Source organism: Boleophthalmus pectinirostris, unplaced genomic scaffold, assembly GCF_026225935.1.
Source record: "Boleophthalmus pectinirostris isolate CB_2022bp ecotype Guang Dong unplaced genomic scaffold, ASM2622593v1 HiC_scaffold_21, whole genome shotgun sequence".
Lineage (NCBI taxonomy): Eukaryota > Metazoa > Chordata > Actinopteri > Gobiiformes > Gobiidae > Boleophthalmus > Boleophthalmus pectinirostris.
Window position 1 is genome coordinate 23,454,255 of NW_026571175.1, and position 19,598 is coordinate 23,473,852.

At 40.0% G+C, this 19,598-nt stretch overlaps 2 protein-coding genes and 1 non-coding gene across 7 annotated transcripts; all 3 read right to left on the reverse strand.

Moving 5' to 3' along the window:
• Positions 1 to 1,407: 1,407 nt before the first annotated feature.
• znf687b (zinc finger protein 687b) lies at positions 1,408 to 14,264 on the reverse strand. Of its 3 annotated transcripts, none has more exons than XM_055157363.1 (10): positions 14,187 to 14,264; positions 11,116 to 13,395; positions 10,071 to 10,363; positions 9,094 to 9,278; positions 7,604 to 7,780; positions 6,403 to 6,565; positions 4,604 to 4,933; positions 4,217 to 4,317; positions 4,048 to 4,135; positions 1,408 to 3,785 (listed from the first exon to the last, which is right to left on the reverse strand). In XM_055157363.1, exons 2-10 carry the CDS (start codon positions 13,379 to 13,381, stop codon positions 3,165 to 3,167), a joined length of 4,224 nt encoding a protein of 1,407 aa, XP_055013338.1. In that variant the 5' UTR covers positions 13,382 to 13,395; positions 14,187 to 14,264; the 3' UTR covers positions 1,408 to 3,164. The 3 variants fall into 3 exon arrangements, with proteins under 3 accessions (XP_055013338.1, XP_055013339.1, XP_055013337.1); XM_055157364.1 differs by lacking the exon at positions 14,187 to 14,264 and adding an exon at positions 13,528 to 13,733 and having other exon boundaries at positions 10,071 to 10,330; XM_055157362.1 differs by lacking the exon at positions 14,187 to 14,264 and adding an exon at positions 13,528 to 13,731.
• LOC129410226 (small nucleolar RNA SNORA13) lies at positions 6,145 to 6,280 on the reverse strand. Its single transcript, XR_008632783.1, has one exon. It is a non-coding gene; the product is annotated as a small nucleolar RNA SNORA13 (small nucleolar RNA).
• A 262-nt stretch (positions 14,265 to 14,526) lies between the features above and the next one.
• psmd4a (proteasome 26S subunit ubiquitin receptor, non-ATPase 4a) lies at positions 14,527 to 18,940 on the reverse strand. Of its 3 annotated transcripts, none has more exons than XM_055157204.1 (10): positions 18,795 to 18,940; positions 18,217 to 18,357; positions 17,261 to 17,375; positions 17,081 to 17,167; positions 16,937 to 17,005; positions 16,630 to 16,845; positions 16,449 to 16,557; positions 16,072 to 16,203; positions 15,352 to 15,404; positions 14,527 to 15,043 (listed from the first exon to the last, which is right to left on the reverse strand). In XM_055157204.1, the coding sequence occupies exons 1-10, from the start codon at positions 18,818 to 18,820 to the stop codon at positions 14,873 to 14,875; spliced, it is 1,119 nt and encodes a 372-aa protein (XP_055013179.1). In that variant the 5' UTR covers positions 18,821 to 18,940; the 3' UTR covers positions 14,527 to 14,872. The 3 variants fall into 3 exon arrangements, with proteins under 3 accessions (XP_055013179.1, XP_055013178.1, XP_055013180.1); XM_055157203.1 differs by having other exon boundaries at positions 17,261 to 17,378; XM_055157205.1 differs by having other exon boundaries at positions 17,261 to 17,378; positions 18,733 to 18,869.
• Between the last annotated feature and the right edge of the window lie 658 nt (positions 18,941 to 19,598).

Consider the following 19,598-nt stretch of genomic DNA (forward strand, 5'->3'; position numbering starts at 1 on the left):
CTTTAAAAAAACATTTGAAAAAGACTATGATGGTCATCGCCAGTCTAAACAGTAAGCTTTTATTTATATAACACCTTTCACAGATTAAAAAAAATCACAAAGTGCTTTACAGTGCAGAGGAATTACACAGTCAACTAAAAGCTTGTCTAAAAAACAGTGTCTTGAGCTGTTTCTACTTGTATAGATGGATTATGTATGTAGCATTTTTATTGTTCATGGTTTTGTTTTTGTACTTTTTGTACTCGACCACTGAAATACAGTAATTGTGTTGTAAATGTATTTTGATGATCAATTGTAAATTTTATACAGGGCAGTAGACACAGGGGGACAAACGAGTCTGTTACCTCAGGCTGCAGGGTTTTAGGGGCCCAGAATTGGACTCTCTTCCTATTAATTTATGTTAGAGGGGGGCCCATTTGAGTCTTTGTGCTCCGGGCCCCCAAATTTCTGTCAATGGGCCTGATTATATGATCTGAGACATGTAACGTGTAAATTTTATTTTGTCTTCATAATGTGCAGAATGTACTGTAACTTTTCTGGTGCGGGTTTTACCATCTGCTTTTCTCCATGGAAACTATACTATTCTTTGTCTGGAATGTTCCATACTGTATTTAACTTGTTTATCTACATTTTGATAAGCAGGTCATACCAACAGGCCATGTGGAGAAGCAACTTGATTCACAATAAGAATGTATGTTTTTCCAAGAATTATTTGTTGTAATAAAAACCCAGAGTAACTGAATAAATGCAAAATAGGCAAATAGCCACACAGTGGGACTTTACATGCAAAGCAATACGATCTCAATGAAGACACCAGAAATGTTACATAGTCGACCTTTAATGTAATATCTGCAATGTAATTTTTAAATGTAATTTAATTTTAAGTTTGATGTAATTTCATTTTAAGTTTAAGTCTGATGTTTTTAATATTTAAAAAGTGCGTAAAGCCTGTTCTAAGATATATTTTTTTCTGTGGCATACATTCAGTAGCTTGATTCATCAGCTGGTTTCACTTCATAGAAACCGTCTGACCTCACAGTGTTAGAATTCGCTCGCCCGACGATAGGTTTTTCATTAAGACTTTTTTTTCATTAAGCTTTTCCCATCTCCCATAGGAAGAAGGGCAATAACCTCTTTCCCCTTGATAAAATTCACCAAACATTCTCTTTATTCCAGCTTTAAATCTTGATTTCGGGAATTGTTGATAACACAGAATGTATGGCTCTTCGCTGATTGGATGGTGCCCAAACTCGCACCAAACCGTCTAATCTATTCCTGACCTAGTCACTGGAGAGAAATGAAATTGAGCGGAGACAATAGGTGACGTCAGATTGGCTATACTTTCACTGCAAACTGGGTAAATGGATGCATCTTACCAAAGTGGACAAACATGCAGACGATACAGTATTTTCTCTTTTACACATTTATTCGAAACAGCACAAAAGTGTATGGCATTTCAGCAAGCAGACCACAACCATGGAAAAAAATGACATGAAGTTTTCCACTATAGAGCTATATAAATATGATATCATGACATATAAAAGATACAAACAAAAGAAGTCCACCCATAGGCCTCCGTCGCTTAACAATGAAGGCTGCTTTGTAACATAGAAAAGAAAAACAAGCAAGCACTGAGTCATTCATAAAAAAATCAACCATCTCCCATAGATTAACATTTGTATTCATACACTTAAGACAACACGGCCCCCAAGCTCTCAATCTGTAATTACAATGGATAGCTACTTCTGGGGGGAAGATTTTTTTTTTACTTTTAGACTTCAATGTGTTTGGAAAAAAGGGAACAGTACAGGTACAAATACGTATTCACATTATCATAGCAAGTTACTAAAACCAGCGCACTTTTCTTTTAGTGTAATTATATGTATTTACATGGCAAACTCGTACTCGTACACTCACTGGACATATTATTAAAGTCACTGTCTTAAGCTAGATGGCAGCAATGTTAATCCATTTAGACTCCAATATCATTTAAATCAAGAACCACAATTGTAACCTTGGCTAGTCTTGGTGTTTGTAGTTCCTACGCACAACTTTTTAATTACTAATTGAAACACTTATTAAATATAAAGGGACAGTTGTGACAATCATGGCAACATGGTAACAAAAATGTAAGACACTTTACAATTGTACAAATTTGTGTTGTACTTGAGTTTCACACATCTAAAATAGGGTGTTTCCAAAAAAATAAGTACTTAAAAATTCTTGTGGCACATATTTAACAGCTCATTGTGAAATATATATAATTAAAATTATATTAAGGCTTTAAAGAAGCTGTACATACACTGATAATGTTCAACTTCACACTTGAGGGACCACTTTTCTAGACTATTAACTTGGTCTAAACAACACACTTTGAGTCTAAGGCTAATAATACCACAAGTCACAAAAGACAATTTACTGATAATCCTTTATATATTTGTGCAATTTAAATTGTGTTATGATATCTACAAGTTAAAATGTATTAGTTACTGCCTTTTGATACTCACTTAAGTACACCGTGTTTCTGATAATATGTCCAGTGAAAGTATATCACGTTTAAACCCTCTTCAAGCTCTAACAAAGAACAACATTACACATTTTCACACTTAACAGGTTACAGGCCTTCAATAAACTCATCTAATAAAAATGCCTTCAAAGATATGCCTCTTATGTTGCAGAAGTCACGTTCGTATAAATAAATATTACAATATTTTAGCAACATAAAAAACAGTGTCAATTTCCTAAAGCCATCCCCCTCTTGTCGTCGATCTGTTTTAGCAGCTAAAAAGTCAAATGTGAAGCCATTAAAACAGGCCAGTAAAGCCAGCTGAGTAAAATGTAGTAAAGGCAAATAAAAGTAGCGGTAAAATTGGCAGGAGTGTTGCATGAGTAAACAGGTAGGTGGCGCTACAGTTAGTGCAGAGGTGAAAATGGTAAGGACATATTTGGACACAGTATGGTTGAGACTATAATATAATGCCTTTCTAGCACAGGTGTGTTGAGTTTAGTGACCGAAACATGCAGTTACAATCCGACAGAAGAGGTGCCATAGATATTTAAAACTGTCTATTTATAGGGGGTAAAAAACTGCACAGGAAGCAGCCATCTTTAAATTCAACATTCATTTTCTGTATCTTTTGGGACAGCCCTGTTTATAAATGTTCCTAGGGCTTGTCTGTCTTGTGGGCTGTGAGGAACGCCATCCCGTGGGTTCGGAAGTGCGTGTTGAGGTCCGAGGCTTTGTCGAAACGCCGCCCGCACACTTTGCAGGTCAGGTTCCCCTCCGATTCCTCTGCCGAGACGTGGGGCGAGCCGGCAGGTGACCCGTCCGGAGTGGTGCCCTGGTGGGGGCGCTGTGGAGCTGCAGAGGGGACTTCACTGCTGCTGCTGTGGGTGTCCCGAACGCGATGGGTGATGAAGCGATGTCTGCCCAAAGAGCCCGCTGAGGCAAAGCACACCCCACACTGCAGGCACTGGAAGGAGGCAGTGTCCGCGCGGTGCTGCGGGATGTGCTGCTGGAACTCCGCTCCGTCCTCTGTGGTGAAGCCACACGGAACACACCGGAACACACTGTCGTCCTCTTCCAGTTCAGCAGGGGGCAACGCTGGTGTCGAGGCCACAGACGCCCGGGTCCTCTTAGCGGGACCGGCCCCCTCCTCTCCGTCCGCTGAGGGGTGCTCGTCCTCCTCCCCTGGCCTCAGCACAGAGGGACCCTCTCCATCCAGTTCCGAGGAGCTGCCTGGACCGTCCACTCCAGCTGCACGCTTCCTCGTCATTGGAGGACCCTGGGAACAGGAAAGCAGAGGTTGAGACTATACCAAATATAGCTTTAAATGGTGTACTCATTCATTATAATACTTGAAAAATTGGGTAGATTCTAACAGTAATGATAAATTGGATAAGTCATATATGTGGGAATAGTTTACACTCTTCACTATCGCTGCACCATCTAGACTCCTCCTTGGACTCCTCGTTAGGAGTAGATTAATCATTAGTATAAAATGTTCTTATTCATGTTTCTTTATCAAGGGTGGAGAGAGCACACACCTGGCCCTCTGGGTTTCGGTGATGCAGTCGAATGTGCTTGTCCAAAAGGAATCGACTCCCAAAGGTGCGTTTGCCCTCAGTGCAGTATCTGCAGAGCACACACACATCACTCAGGCTGCACATCAGTATTTTTGTTTTATAAACAATAATGAGCAGCAGAATCACTCACTGGCAGCGGAAGACGCGCTTGTTTCCTTCATGGATGACACGCTCGTGACGCCTCAGACTGGACGATGTGCTGAACGTCCCACCACAGATGCGGCAGGGAAACTGAAGCAAAATAAATATGAAATAAGTAAATTTAGCCTTAGGACATTGAAGCAAAGTCAAATGATGATTTTTTTATGGCTGAACTAAAGCAGTGAAATTAATGTGTTAATATAAATAACAAAAAAATACTTAAATACAAATATAAAGAAAATACACTAAAAGTCAAATGTCATGTCATGAGTTTCACAAGTGCCGTCATAACAAGTAAAACGAGGAGTAAACAATCTTAACCAGGATCTGTGGTTTGTGATAAACACAGAAGTTCCCCTGATGCTTGTGAGATTACCTTTCCATGCTCCATTTTCACGTGGCTGAGAAAGTCATCGTGATCTGTAAAGGTGGTCTGGCACTGAGGGCAGGTCCACTCTGATTGGTTGGCCGAGACCGTGTGACTCCCAGGAGCTTCATAATCTTCATCTCCATCATCGTCATCATCTTCATCATCCTCCTCTTCCTCGTCCTCTTGCTCGCGACCCCAGTCCTCTCCGTCAGAGTTATCCGTTTTCACAGAAGACTTGGATTTGAGACCAGAGGCACCAGCATTCGTCGAGGCAGGGGCGGAGCTAGAGCTGTCAGACTGGACTTCCTGTTTGGCTGACGGTCCTCTGTGAGCCGTCTGAGGAGAAACAAAATATAAACACTTTGGTTTTTTCCCTCCAAAATCTCTGTGTTAAAATATCTTAAATGTGCTTCACTTATACTGGGCCTATACTGACATTCTAAACACCTGTCAGTGTATTTATAGAGCAAAGTTACAAAATTTCAGTACAGGTACAGGAATTGCAAAAAAACAAAGACAAATATATTAGGAAATATAGCAGGATAATGGACTATTATAAATTTTCCTTTTGGATACAGTTAAAAAATAGGAGCAATACATCGCAATAAAATATTCAGTGCTTTAAACGTTAGGGGTGTGCAAATATATCAAAATATCTATGTATCGTAATACTAAATTTGGTGATCGAGTATCATTATGGTGGGCTCCTATGTCAATATATCATATAGAGAATTTTTTGGTATGTTTTAGCAATTTTTTTGTGACCACACTGTAATGTTGTTGCTTATTTAGTGGAAGGAAACTTGTCTATGCAATAACACACTTAACATTTTGCACAAGTGGTGGTTTAGCAAATAAATACTGTTCCTAAAATGTATTTGGTTCTTAAAAACTGCAATATATCAAAGGCTATCATGTGCAATATCTCAGTTATTGCATATATCATGATAATATCGTATCATGAGCCATGTAAAGTGTATTGTATCGAATCATGAGGGACCCTGAGATTCCCAGCCCTATTATATGTTGTGTCCAGACATGTACAAAATAAGAATTATTGAATGTTATTTGTTAAAGATCTGCAAAGGTTTACAAAGGTTACAACATGTTACAGCAGTCATAGATTCACACAGGACCAAACAGGCCCAGCCATTATAAAACCAGATTTGCTCAAAACACAAATGTTGTGTGATGCGTGCTACAAGATCTTGCGAGATAAAATTGCCACAAAATCGTACACACAAGAGAAAAATTATCTTGTGAGCGTTAACATTTGAATTGGACAAAAAAGTGTTGGTGTGTTACATCTCTTACAGTTCCAAAAAGCAGTATAAAAAAAGAAAAAAATAATAAGTTTTGTGAGGTCAAAATTGGAAACTGAATCATTACATTTCTAAAACAGGAATTCTGTTAAAATCCCATCTTGTCTCATTCTTGTCGACACAATCTCTTATCTCGTCTTATCTCTTGTGGAAATAGCAATAGTAATAGCAGAAGCAGAGGTATACAGCAAAATCATAGACACAAGAGCTCTGAAAACGCTAAATATTTGTTCTTGTGATAGAACTTAGGACAAGGCCACCAGAGGGAAACCTTGCTAAGGCCGATCCAAGAGTTTACTGTATGCCTTTGTTGACACCACACTCAGCGTAAGAAGCACTGAATGGGCAACACAAAAAGGCAATAATAGCTGAATTATTCCTTATTATTACATTGTGATTTGTATTATCACCAGTACCAGTAAACCAAATAATCTTGGCATCCCTTATAAAACAAAGCAGTGGTAAAAAATCTAAGCGACTCACCTTGATATGCTCCATCATTGACCCCTTCTGGGCGTAGAGCTTGGTGCAGTCTGGACACTTGAACACGTGCACTTTCTGTTTGGCTAAATGAGTGTCAAAGTGCATGTACAGCAAGGGCTTCAGGGTGAAAACGGTGTCACACATCACGCACTTGTAGATCATTCTGAACAAAAGGAAAATTTATTCAATTGTGTAACTAAAATAAAGAAATTCACCAATTAAAAGGCCCATATTACACTATTTTCTGGTATATATTATAATTTTCATCACATCCTCATCACAAACATACCTGGAGTTGTGTTTCGTTTCATTCACACATGTTCTGGTGCGCGCATTTTAACTGGAACCAAAAAACGTGGGCACATTACCTCGATTTTAGTGTCATTGCACTAGTTTTCAGTTCGTTTTAGAGTTGATATACAGATTTTATTGTTTGTTTTTAAAGCTTTAAATGGACTGGCCCCACAGTACGTCTTAGGCCAGCTCCAGCTCGTGGTGCCTTAATCGAGACTTAAAACCGGGGGGGGGGGGGGGGGGGGGGTCTTCTTCATGGCCGATCCCAAGCTCTAGTTTTTAACACATGGTTTTTATGGTTTTTGCTTTTATTTAGATTTTCAGATTTTATTGTTTTAGGACTGGTATGACCAAATTTGATCAATTTACCTTTTTGTTGTCTTCGTTTTATGATCTCTGTGCAGCACTTTGGAAACTGCTTTGTTTGTAAAATGTGCTATAGAAATAAAGTGGATTTGGATGTTTAACGCACAAACAGAAACAGAAAACACAATACAGGAAGAGCTCCACTGTGTTTTTAAACTCCATACACTTTCACTGGAAGAGTTTGGACAATTTCAGCCTTGAAATATCCAATCTCTACTGAACTAAAGCGAAAAGGTGGGGTTAACTTGAAAAGAACTGTAACATGGCATCACAAGGTAGAACAGAGCATTTTCAGCTTTGGAGATGTAGACAGACTAATAAAAAAGGGTTACTCAAACATGGGTGAGTGAAACAAAACACTCCAGGTATGTTTTTGATGAGGAAACAACATTATAACATAGATCAGAAAATAGCGTAACGTGGGCCTTTTAAACATCATGAACCTAAACAGTGAAACGTCCGAAATCACAGAAATTTCCAGGGTAAGTAAAAAAATAAAAATAAATATTTGCTTGGCATTGACTGGTGCTGTGATGCTTACTTGGCCTGCCCCCCTGTGAGATTGGGGTGCTGTGTGCTGATGTGGCTCTGGGCGGAGGGGGCAGATTTGAAGGCCATGGGGCAGCTGGGGCACTTGTGGAAGACCTCGCAGTGAGCTGTCTGGATGTGGGACTTGATAGAGTTTAGGCCCCCAAATACGACCTGGCAACTCGAGCACCTGGAGGATAGAAAACAAAGATAGATTCAATTAGGCTTTCTCTTTTGGGGTTATCTATTGTTTTAATGATTTAAAGGTTTTATACTGTGCAAGATTTACTCCTGTGAGCTATAAGCCATGTTATAATACTGTACTGTTACTTCATCAAAAACCTGCCTGGAGCTATGTTTCATTCACACATTTGAGTAATCTTTTATTATTAGTCTGCCTACAAGTCCAAAGCTCAAAATGCTCTGTTCCACCTTGTGAGTCATCCAAATGGTGGAGCACTTCCTGTATTACTGCATTGCATCACAAGGTGGAACAGTGTGTTTTCTATGTGAGAGAAGAACTAAATATGGAGGTTTTGTGTGATAAACGTGTGAATGAAACAAAACAACTCCAGGAATGTTTGTGATGAGGAAACATTATAACATAGATCAGAAAATAACGTAACATGAGCCTTTTAATGATTGAGAACACTTTCATTAAATATTATTCAATTTCATATTTATTGGAAAATGGGAAAGCCTTAGTTCCAGATTCCCCCCATTAGGTGCTCACGTACACTTGGTTGGGCATCACTGTTGTAACCTCATGAGCTACTGAAATTCATAGATAAATAATAATTTCATACTATATTTTACCTCACTTTGCTTGGCTAAACTGAAAGAAGCAGACCATTTTTCAATATTGCTGATTGTTGATTTTAGTTCTACTGCTTGAACAGAAACCACTGTCATAAATTTGCAAAGGTGTTCGGAGTATCTTGTTTACAACCTTCATAAACATTTTATAGATCAGGTTAGAAAAGCTTGAGTCATATGATCTTAATGTCACTGAAAACAGTCATCTAGCCAAGCAAGCAGTAGTTTTTAGTTCTTTTTAAATAGGTGACACTACAGCCAAAAAGGAGTGGCAATAATTTAGAGAAAAGCATTGAAATTCACATAAAAAGCATGAGATAAATGTATGAAACCAAGTCCATTTTCCTACCACAACATATGGCTAAGTGGTAAGACAAAACATTTATTTATCACGATTTTATTACATTTTATTTTATATCATTATTATTCATGAACATAAACACAGACTTTCAATCAGTGCCAATTAACACAAAATGTTTTAAAAAATGTTTAAAATGTTTTTACTAACAGAAAATTGGCAACAGACCTCTCAATTACAAATTCTTAAGATGATAACTGATGATTAAAATATGACTGAATCTCAATCTTGATTAACATTTGATTGATGCACAGCCCTACCTCAACGTGACCATCAAAACAAGTATGCTTCTGCTTCTGTGTTATTTCTCTTATGGCACATCATCTCACCTGTATCCGATTCGGCGTGCAAAGTGCAGACAGGCCTCCTCCAGGTGCGTCTGGAAGCTGGCCTGTCTCGCCGTGCCCCCACACTCAGGACAAACATGAGGAGCCTTGTGTTTGTGGATCCTCTGGTGAGCTGACAGAGCACACGAGTTTGGCAGCATCATGGGAGGAGAGCACTGAGAACAGGTCTGAGAGAGGAGACAGATGAGGAGATTAAAAAAAAGGAACGATCCAAATGCTGTGTTGTGATCGATAAGGCCTTGTTTACCAAAAAAGTAAGTGGTACAGTAAGGGCGATTTGTATTTAAAGGAGGATTTTGGCCAGAAACGGCTATTCCTGGGTTTTAGCATCCTGGTTGTCTGATCAGCCAGTTGTTAGTTTGTTTTTGATGCTAACAGAAAACGTGTCTCTGGGATTGGTTAATCTGCCTGTCAATCACGCCCTTTGGAATCAGGGAGACAGGATACAGCTCCAGATTCACTCTGCAAGTGTTCTGTAAAGTTCTGTCAAAGTGTGTGGTTCTGGCTGGCCAGGTAAGCATCCTAGTAATAGGTGAAAATGTTTCATTACTCTGAAACCCAGTGATAAATGTGAAGACAGATGAAAGATATTAGATCTTTTGAACAATGCCTAACCAACGTGTGCTGGCTTTATACCAGTATTTTACTGGGGCGTGGTCTGTACATTATTAATGTAAATTATACATTATATACAGTAAATACACAGACCACTTAGTGAGGAAGAGGAAACATGTGCAATAACTTTAACATGGCACATTTTTTTTGTATTCATTGCAATTTTACATACAGTTGACAAGATTTACTTTGAGAGGATGAAATTAAAATGTAAGCAGGGATGTAGATGAATCACTGTGGTGTGTGTGGTTCCTTGAAAATAAAAAATATAGTAAAAATAAGTTGCTCTGATTAGCATTGCCAGTACAATGATTAGAGTTGTCAAATGTGATTGTTGATCTTACTGAGTTTGAAGTGGCTCTGATCTGTTGGAAGTGCGTCACCAGCTCAGCCTTGTTGTTACACTGCGTTTGGCACTCGGGGCATTTGAAGTTGTTGTACTGGAGCCCCTCAGCCTTCTTACAGGGCAGGGGCATTAACGCCTGTGGGCCCTGGGTAGCCCGCCGCACCTGTCGTGGCTGAGTAGAGGCCGGGGTGGAGGAGTCTTTTCTGGGGCTGGGGCTAGAGGATGTCCCAGAGGCAGCGGAGGTGGTGGAGGTGGAGACTGAAGGAGAGGAGGATGAAGAGGAGAGCAGGCCTGGTCAACCAAAACATGAACCAAAGAGACAGATGGGAGGATGAGGGTGAGCACAATGTGACAAAGATGATATAGCAAACAAAAATATATAATTTATAGTTTAAAAAAGTTAAGGTTTAAGTTTCTTTTTGTACCAGCAACTCCCACACATACAGCCTGAGTTTCAGGTGAACTCGGTGCAAAGATGAGTTACCAAAACAACCGGGTACTTTCATGCTTCTTCTCTGTGATATTTGGACATGGTATTAAAAACAGTAGTTTGCATAACAACTAATTATGGCTAAAGAAATCCAGTGTTTTATCAGAAAAAGGCTAATATCCACATTAACAAAGCAAGCACACAACAATTAACTTAATAGAAAACACAAAATAATATGAATTTTAAGATAATGCCCGAAAACTAATAAAATATATTTTTTGCAGCAAAAGTTAAATTCCCTCGGGATTAAAAAAGCATCTCTCTCTCTCTTTTTCAGCAAAGTTGTTTTTTGTGAATGTGGAATGGACAATCTGCTTACTTGCATTTCATTGCCCAATTCACTGTATGATTTCCCAACTTTTTGCTGCTTAAATCATCAATTTTGTAAAGCCTACAAAGCAACTGCTATTGTGATTTTTGGGTATACAAAAAGACATTTAATTGAACAACAAAAACTAATAAACTCATCTCAAACACATCACAATGATCACAAATGATTCTATGACTTGAATACTGAATGTGCACAAATATGACACAAATCAGATTTCCTTACCACCGATGGGCGTGATGTCCTGCTGTCCGATCATCTGCTCCACAGTGACCGGCCTCATGACCAGATGTGAGCACTGCATCACCAGCCCGCGCTCCTTATGCTCACGCGCGTGGAGGAGAAGGCTGCACTTGTTGAAAAATGCCAGTCTCTTTGCACAGTGATTACATGTCACCTCTATCCGTAGTGATCTCCTGTCGTAGTGTCGCGCCAGGCTTCGTTCCAACGCAAATGCATCTCCGCACTCCAAACACCGGTATCCAGTAGAGGGCAGCGGTAAGCCCCATTCTGGAGGCGGAGGGGCAGAGAGGTCAGGCTTGTAGCTTGGTAGCAGATTTTTACTGTTTAGGATTTTGTTGAAGGCTTCTACCAAACTTGACTGACTGCGGGAGATGACAGCTCCTGTACTGTTGACTATAGAAGCAGGTTTAGTTGGTTGGAGGGTGCTTGCTATTATGGTACCAGTGCTCCCGTTCGCTGTCTTATTAGTGGATGTGCGCACACTTATGCCACCAGTGCCAGCTGAAAACTTGGGAGTCGACGCTGCAGAGGGAGTTACAGGTAAAGTCGTGGATTTTGTGATGCTAACCGCCGTTGCAGAGACCTTTGCCTTTTCAGAAGCAGCCATTTTATTCTGAACTTTAGTAGCTGCTGCCAACATGACAGTACTGGCAGCAAGAGTGGACACAGGCAAGGCATTGAGGGCACTTACTTTCTGTGAAGATGTTGTTACTTGTCCAGCTTCATTTTTTGAATTTTTGTTCGATAAAAGTTTGTGATCCCCGCTCTGAGACTTATCTGCCCCTCCTTTAGATGCTACCCTGGTAACTGTCCGAGTAACCCCTGTGGATGTTTTGATCGTCTTTATTCGAACTTTGAGAGGGCGGGAGGGTGTGCCAGATGCAGCTGGGGCAGCATTAGTGTCTGCTCCAGATGTTTTTGATTTTGTGTATTCAACATCCATTTTTTCTTCACCCGTTTTGGCATTTTCACCTTTTTCAGTATCTCCTTTTCCATCTACAACCCTATCGATACCATTGCCCACTTCCATCTCCTCCTCCTCTTCTTTGGGCTCCCTAAGTTCAGAAGGAGGCGGAGTGGAGGCTACTGCAGGACTTGAGCACCTCTTGGATGCAATCTGAGCTGCAGATTTGGGCATTTCTGGTTCTGGACTTTCTGGAGAGTCTCTTTCTTCAATTACATGTTCTGGATGCCTATCTTCTTGTGCAGGACTTTCTGTCGTACCGGATTGAGGCATGGACACGCCCATTGATGCCCCTGAAGGTGTGTCGCCTGGTTTTGGATGTGGAGCTATAGATGAAGATGGCTGCGTTGCATCAGATTTGTACCTTTGACTTAGCTCAGTGGCAGTTGGAGAATCCGGAGTTTCTTGTATCACCAATGGGCTTCCTAAATCGGGGTCCGAATCCTCCTCGTCCATTGGTGTGTGCTGAAATCCCCCTTTACTAGCACCGTTAAAAGGCTGAGCAGAGTGCAGAGGGTGTGAAGGCGTAGGTAGCACCGGTTTAGAAGGGGGGAAGAAAGGTGAAGCTAACCCAACAGGCCCTGCTGCAGATAACGCTGATGACCCTGCAGGTAAAGAGGAGGACGACGGTAGTGCTGCTTTGACCCCATCCGGCCGCTCCTGCCCCGTGTCTTGCTGCTGTTGATGCTGCTGCTGAAGAAGTTGCATTTTCCTGGCTCTACCCACGGGATCACCAGTACCCTGTGATACAAGTGGTTTTAGTCTATTGAAAATGTTGCCACCCTGTTTATGTGTCTTGCCCCCTGCTGTTTCAGAAGACACTTTGTTGGTGTTGATTGACCATGGCGCTCCATTGGATTGCGCCTGATTCAGTGCAAGGGAAGGAGACACGCCAGATGTCCCAAAGCCATTGTGATTTAGTGGCTCTGATTCGGCTACCCCGGGAGCACAAGCACCAAGTCGAGGTCCCACATCCACCCCTGCTATAACATCAATGGGGTCCTGATCAGTCTCTCCCTCCACCCCATCCACAGCACGGACTTTATTCTTTACAATCACGCTGACAATTGAAGTATCTGTTTGGGAGTCTGGGGGGCTTGGTGGTCTTAAAGATGGTCCAACACCAACCACGTTTTCCGGCTTTCCTAAGGCTGAACTAGGGGTTCCAGTATGAGGAGCCTCGGTCTCATCTGGGGCAGACTGGATGGCCTCTTTGGCGTCTATATCAGGAATGTCAAACGCTGCCAAAAGGTCATCGAAATCTGGGGTCTTCATGTCCCCCATGCCGGGATTGACTCCTAGAAAACACAAAAACAATGAGCATTCTTGGTCATAGAAGCCATGTTTGCTTAACAATTTACAATTAAAGTAGCACTGGTTCGTTTTAAAATTTCTATTTACAATTTTAAGCTAAAGGTCTATAAATCTACCAAATGTTTATGAATTTTCCAAGCAGCATCACCAGTTCATCAGCTCTCCATCCTCATGCTACAGAACAACGCAAAGGAGAAGAAACCTTTTACGTGCAATAAATAAGGGGTTACAAGATATAAAACAACCACATGTGAATTTTTAAATCAAGACTATTCAATCAGACTAAGAAGGAGCAATGTAATAATAATAATAATAATGTGGATCTGGCTAATAGCATCTAGCCAATACATTAGCGAGCTAGCGGGCTAACGACGGTAACCAATGCTCGTTTCACAAACAGGTAGCTACAGCTGTGCTTGCTTTGAATGAAATGTATTACTCGTGCATTGTGGTCAACGCATGCATTATTTTTGGATATTTCCTGGGTCAGTGTGAAGCCTTAAAGCGCATGGTCGCGGGATCCTTGGCTATTTTAAGCAAAGATATTCCTCCCGACCGAGACTGGCGAGTTGGCCGCGGAGCTCCAGCCAAGACAGAGGAGAGGGGTCATTTTGCTAACAGCTAGCGCTCGCCATTTAAAAGCTCCCACAGCTGTTTGCTATAGGATGGGCTGGCGTGGAGCTAAACCAGGTGTGTATAGGGAGAAATATAAACCAAAAATAGTGTTTGGGGAGGGCAGAATGATCTGAATAGTCTGTGGATTTTGATTGTTTACCTGGATAAGCGATTCCCGACTATCCTAGCTCGTTTTCAGCTGAAAATGCTGCGCTTCCCGTCACGTGATCCAGGGTCCCCAATCACGATTGGGTCAGATTGAGCAAGAAAATACATTTGATCAGTGGATGCTGCAAATGACACGTAATGTTTATATCCACCAGATCTGCCCAAATATACCGCCATATATTCAAAACTATGACTGCTAAAGCAGTGGTCAAAATCTTCAAAAACGTTTCCCACACCACTTCTTTCTATGTTTACATTCTGTTTTAGACCTTAAAATATAAATTAAAAACAAAATCCAATATTAGCATCCAGTCAAACCGTAAAGAAGAAGCCATATTTGTACTTATCTTTTATTGCAAAAACACCAAAACCTGACATGAGATAAGCCATACTCTTGTCAACATACAAGTCACCTGCTGTTTATCTGAGTCAACTTTATAATGTAATTGGATACAAAGCACATCAGTAAATCCCTTGAAATTGGCATCTTTATAAAGTGAAGTAATGTTTTAAATAATACAATCTTGGTATTCTATCTATATTTTCATTGTTGCATCAGAAAAGTAGTACAATTGTGATCTCTCAAGCTGGGCTATAGAATTTCTACTGAGAAAATCCTGCATTTGTCTGAGATCTGAGATTTTAAAACAGTCTGTTTTGTCCAGAAAGTCCCTCTTCTCATTTCTTCTTCTCCTCGTCTTTCTTGGCATCAGGTTTGTTCCCGGTCTGGGATGCCAGGGAGCCCATTGCATTGCGGATGGCTTCATTGTTTGGGTCAACGCCAGGTAGATTTTCCAACACACTCTGTAAGAACTCTGGGTCCTGCATCACATCATAGTCATCCTCTTCCTGGAAAAAGAATTATGCAAAAATAGAAAACACTGCTCAGGAAGTTTTTCAGGCTTTTGAAAGTAATATGAAGAAAATATACACAATACACAGGTTAATCCATATACTATAAATCCTAATCTGTGTATTATGTTTAGAAAATAAATTTTGCCTTCTTGTTACGTAGTTTCCTGATCTGTATATTGTTGTGTAAAAATAGTAGAATAGTAACCACTGAGCTTAACAGACCATACAATAGAACAATAAAAAATGAATAAGTCCTTAATCTATACCATGAACTATGAGACAAGTACACAACAAAATCTTACCTTGGCCGATTCTGCAGTGTCCATAGGCCCACCTGTGTCCATTTCTCCGTACTCTACAGCAATAAGACAAAAGTCATGTTACAACTGTAAGTCACACCACTTTCATTTCGCTCAAGTGTATTATTATTATGTGTTATAGTATGTATTATTTACGGTTGTTATTGTTGTTATTGTTTTTATACACAAAGCACATGAGTAAATCCTTTGAAATTGGCTTGTTTACTGAAGCTATTAATTAATTAATTATGAATTAATTAATTAATTTGTAATTAATTAATTAATTTTTAATTAATTAATCACTGCATTTATATAGCGCCTTTCAAGATACCCAAAGCGCTTTACAGTTCATTATTCATTCACTCAACACTCAGTGGTGGTAAGGTACTACTGTAGCCACAGCCCTGGGGCAGACTGATGGAAGCGAGGCTGCCAATCTACGCCATCGGCCCCTCCAACCACCACCATCACTTACGCACACACCTACTAGGCAATGTGGGTGAAATATCCTGCCTAAAGACACAATGACCCCACTGTGGCACCTGGAATTCCTAGTGGTCTCCCATCCAAGTACTAACCAGGCATGCCCTTGCTTAGCTTCTGAGAGCTGACGGGATCAGGCTTTGACAAGCCGGCATAGCCACAAAGCACAAGAAATGGTTCGATCACTCATAGACTTTGCTATGGTGTAATATATTGTGAATGTGACTGTATTGTGCTCACCTCCTCCTGCCAGAGACATCTGCATGGCATAAGCGATCTGCTCCTCCTCTGTCATGCTGCTGAAGTCTGGGAGCACCGCTGCTCCAGAGTCAGAATGGGACACGGACATCTTCAGTAAGGCTTCCTCGGACTCTGAGTAAAGAAAGATATTAGAAACATGGACTGATCCTTGATATATGTTGCTTTACTCCAATGTCCACAGCAAAACTATTAAATAAATTTTAAAAAACGGTCAATTTGGTAAAGGACCAGTGTATTGGAGTTTGCATTAATTTCAAATAATTAATGAGCTATAATTAGTGAGAAGTTCATAGCTTTGTAATACTGATGTGGTTAAACTTTCGAACCTGTTAACACATTAGAAACTGCATCTTTACCGTCTGCAGAGGGAGTGGTCACACCGGCCTCAGCAGCAGAAGCAGCAGCCACTCTACGGGCCTCTTCCTCCTGCCTCTGTCGCTGCTCCTCCATCGAAACACGCAGGGCCTAAACAAACAAGAACATTAGCATAAAAAAAAAAAAAGTGTATATATATATTAAGGTGTTATTATTCCTTACCAGAGCCAGTTCAGGATCAGCACTTGGATCGACACCAAACTCAAAGTCGCTAGCACCGAGACCCATCATGGAGCCCCCCTCTCCAGCTAGGATGGGGGATGAGAGCAGAGCATCTGCCAAACTGGGTCCAGGAGGAACAGTCACCAGGTGAGAGCCAGATCCCTCTTTACCATTCAGGGTGTTTATGAAGGCCGTCAGTTTCTCCGTGTTCACCTCCTGACATTACACAATCAAAGAAACCATTTACATGTTACTAAACAATTATTTTTTTTTAATTACTCAAAATGGGATGAATGCAATTTTTTACCTCTTCTCCAAAGTTAATAATATCTACATTAACCTTTTCTTTTTTCAACCGTTTGGCCATTTTGACAAGCTGCAGAAACAATAAACATGTAAATACACAATATAATATGACTTGACTTAGAAAATACTGTGAAGGCACACCTACATCTTTTTCATTATCCTCCACTGGACTCCCAACAAAAGCTATAATCCTCATCTTGTGGTTTTTGCCTTGTCTGTGCTTTAGGGCTAACTGCGCAAAGAAAATAAAGTAGGATTAAGAAAGGAAATAACATACTTTCAAAATAAAATACCACATTATTCAACCAATTGTAAAAATACACACATGTGCGACTCTGATACCGGTGCAGAAGCAGATCTTCCCTTTGGGTTGGACCGCATGAAGTTTGGACAAAATGCGTCCAGTGTCTGGGGTCAGTGTGGTCAGGACCTCACAGTTACTACTCAAGATCAAAAACACGACAGCAGACATGTTAATACGAGGGCGTTACAGAGTAGTTATCTGTTTTCAGGTTCTACAATGTGATGATGTGATAAGAGGAGTGCGATAGGGGATAAGAGTCAGAATTCATCAGTCACTTGGCATATGGCATGTAACAGTGGTTGAACGCAACAAAGTAAAAGTAGTAAGGTTCTGTACTTATGTATAAATTTTAGATGTTTTTAATTTAACTATGATTAAGTAGATTTTAAAGTGTATACTTTTTACTTTTACTTCACTACATTTGAGAACAAGTATCTGTATTTCACTACTTTACTACATTTTAGTATAAAATAATTTTTATAATAGTTTGAGACCTGCTGAAAAGGCTGAGGGGTTTTTCTTTAACACATTCATGATTTGAGCAAAAATAGACAACAGCTGGGAAAAAACAAATCTATTTTTTCTGCTGAACAACATTTAGCTCAAATCTGTACCAAAATCACTAAATTTAAAGCTTTATCAGACCTCAAAATCTGCGCAAAATTACTTTTAACTTTTGAAGTACATTTTTAAATGGGTACTTAAATGCCTTTACTGAAGTAGATTTTTTCATGTAATATTTTAACTTTTACTTGAGTTTTCTTTTTGTTCCGATACTTTAAAGTAACTAAACTGAATATTTCTTCCACCACTGCCAGTTAATATCCAACTGGAAAATGCACCAAAGTTGACCCTCATATTTTACACTGGTGACAAGGCCAACAATCACATATCATTCAACCACAGACACCACAAATCTGCCTGTTTCCACCTCAGTTACATACAACAGCTCAATGCCATTATTTAAATATACTAACTTTGCCATTGTGATGAGTCCCACGTTATTTTCTGGGTTACTACGTGTCTTTGAGTGGCAAACGATGTTGACAGCATCTTGTTGAGCCTGTAGTCTGGTTGGTAGAAAGTCTCCATTCCTCATATATTCACTGTTGTCCACACTAAACAACATATATAACATACAGACAGTGCATAAAAGGACAATATCTCACATTCATGTAATACTGATCAGGTGACAATTCTCGCAATGACATATCTTATAGCAGTGCTAGCGTTAGCCAATCCTTATAAATCCTAGAAAAGTCATTATTAAAACAACAGAAATACGGCCACATACTACGATATACATATAGCTAGTACTTTGCATTATGTCGTAGCATGTCTTTTTCTTATGGTCTAAAAACCGTATTATTTTCTAAGCACATTAGCTACAATGACTCAGCCCATCGGTAAAGCGTGAGCCACTTTGACCAAACGCACCAAAAATAAACAAACAGAAAATCAAAAACATAAATTGTAAACAATGAACATATCACCTCTGAGATGTCTTAGTTCTTCACAAAACCCCTAATATAAATGGGTATTATTCAGTTCTTACCAGACCATAGTACTTTCGAGCACCATTTTGGAAACTTGTTGTTGCTGTTTGTGGTGTTACAGTAAACCCGCACGTGATTGGACAGACCGTTCAACAAGACTAAACGTGATTGGTCAAAGTAAACCACGGTCAGAAATTATCTTTTTTTTTTGTTGTTGTTTTGTTACTTCAGCTCTGGGATAAAAATTTTATTATAGACATAAACGTACAAGAATACAAACAAGATTATACATTCAAGATAGTAACAGCACATGCATATAAATTAAAAAGTCAATATGGGTAATTAAATGATTCAAACTGATACTTCTTTCACTGGTTGAGTCTGGTTGTTCTGGGATTTTGGACTTTTGGATTTAACAGTAGACTTTGAGCCTTTGATACAGTTCATCACTGTATTTTACTGTCCCATCTGGAGCAACATGCAGGTTTTAAAGGCACATCAAACTGGCTCAGATCCTATCTCAGAGATGGAAGTTTTTCTACAATTTTTGTGCATCTTTGGCTCTACAAATCAAGCTTGGCACCCCTAAACTGCAGAGTTACACAGGGCTCTGTATTAGGCCCAGCCCTCTTTTTTGTATATATGCTGCCACTTGGCTTCACTCTTTGAAAAATATAATATAGCCTTTCATACCTCTTTTGATGACCTGCAAACACATTTGCCCCAGAAATCAAACTCTGATTCCACTGACACTTTGCTCAAGAGTTTAAACTGTGCAATGGTATATTTGTGGACCTAATAATGCAGGAAACTCTATTTGTCTCTGTCAGGACAAATTCTTCCTCATTATTCACCTTAAAAAC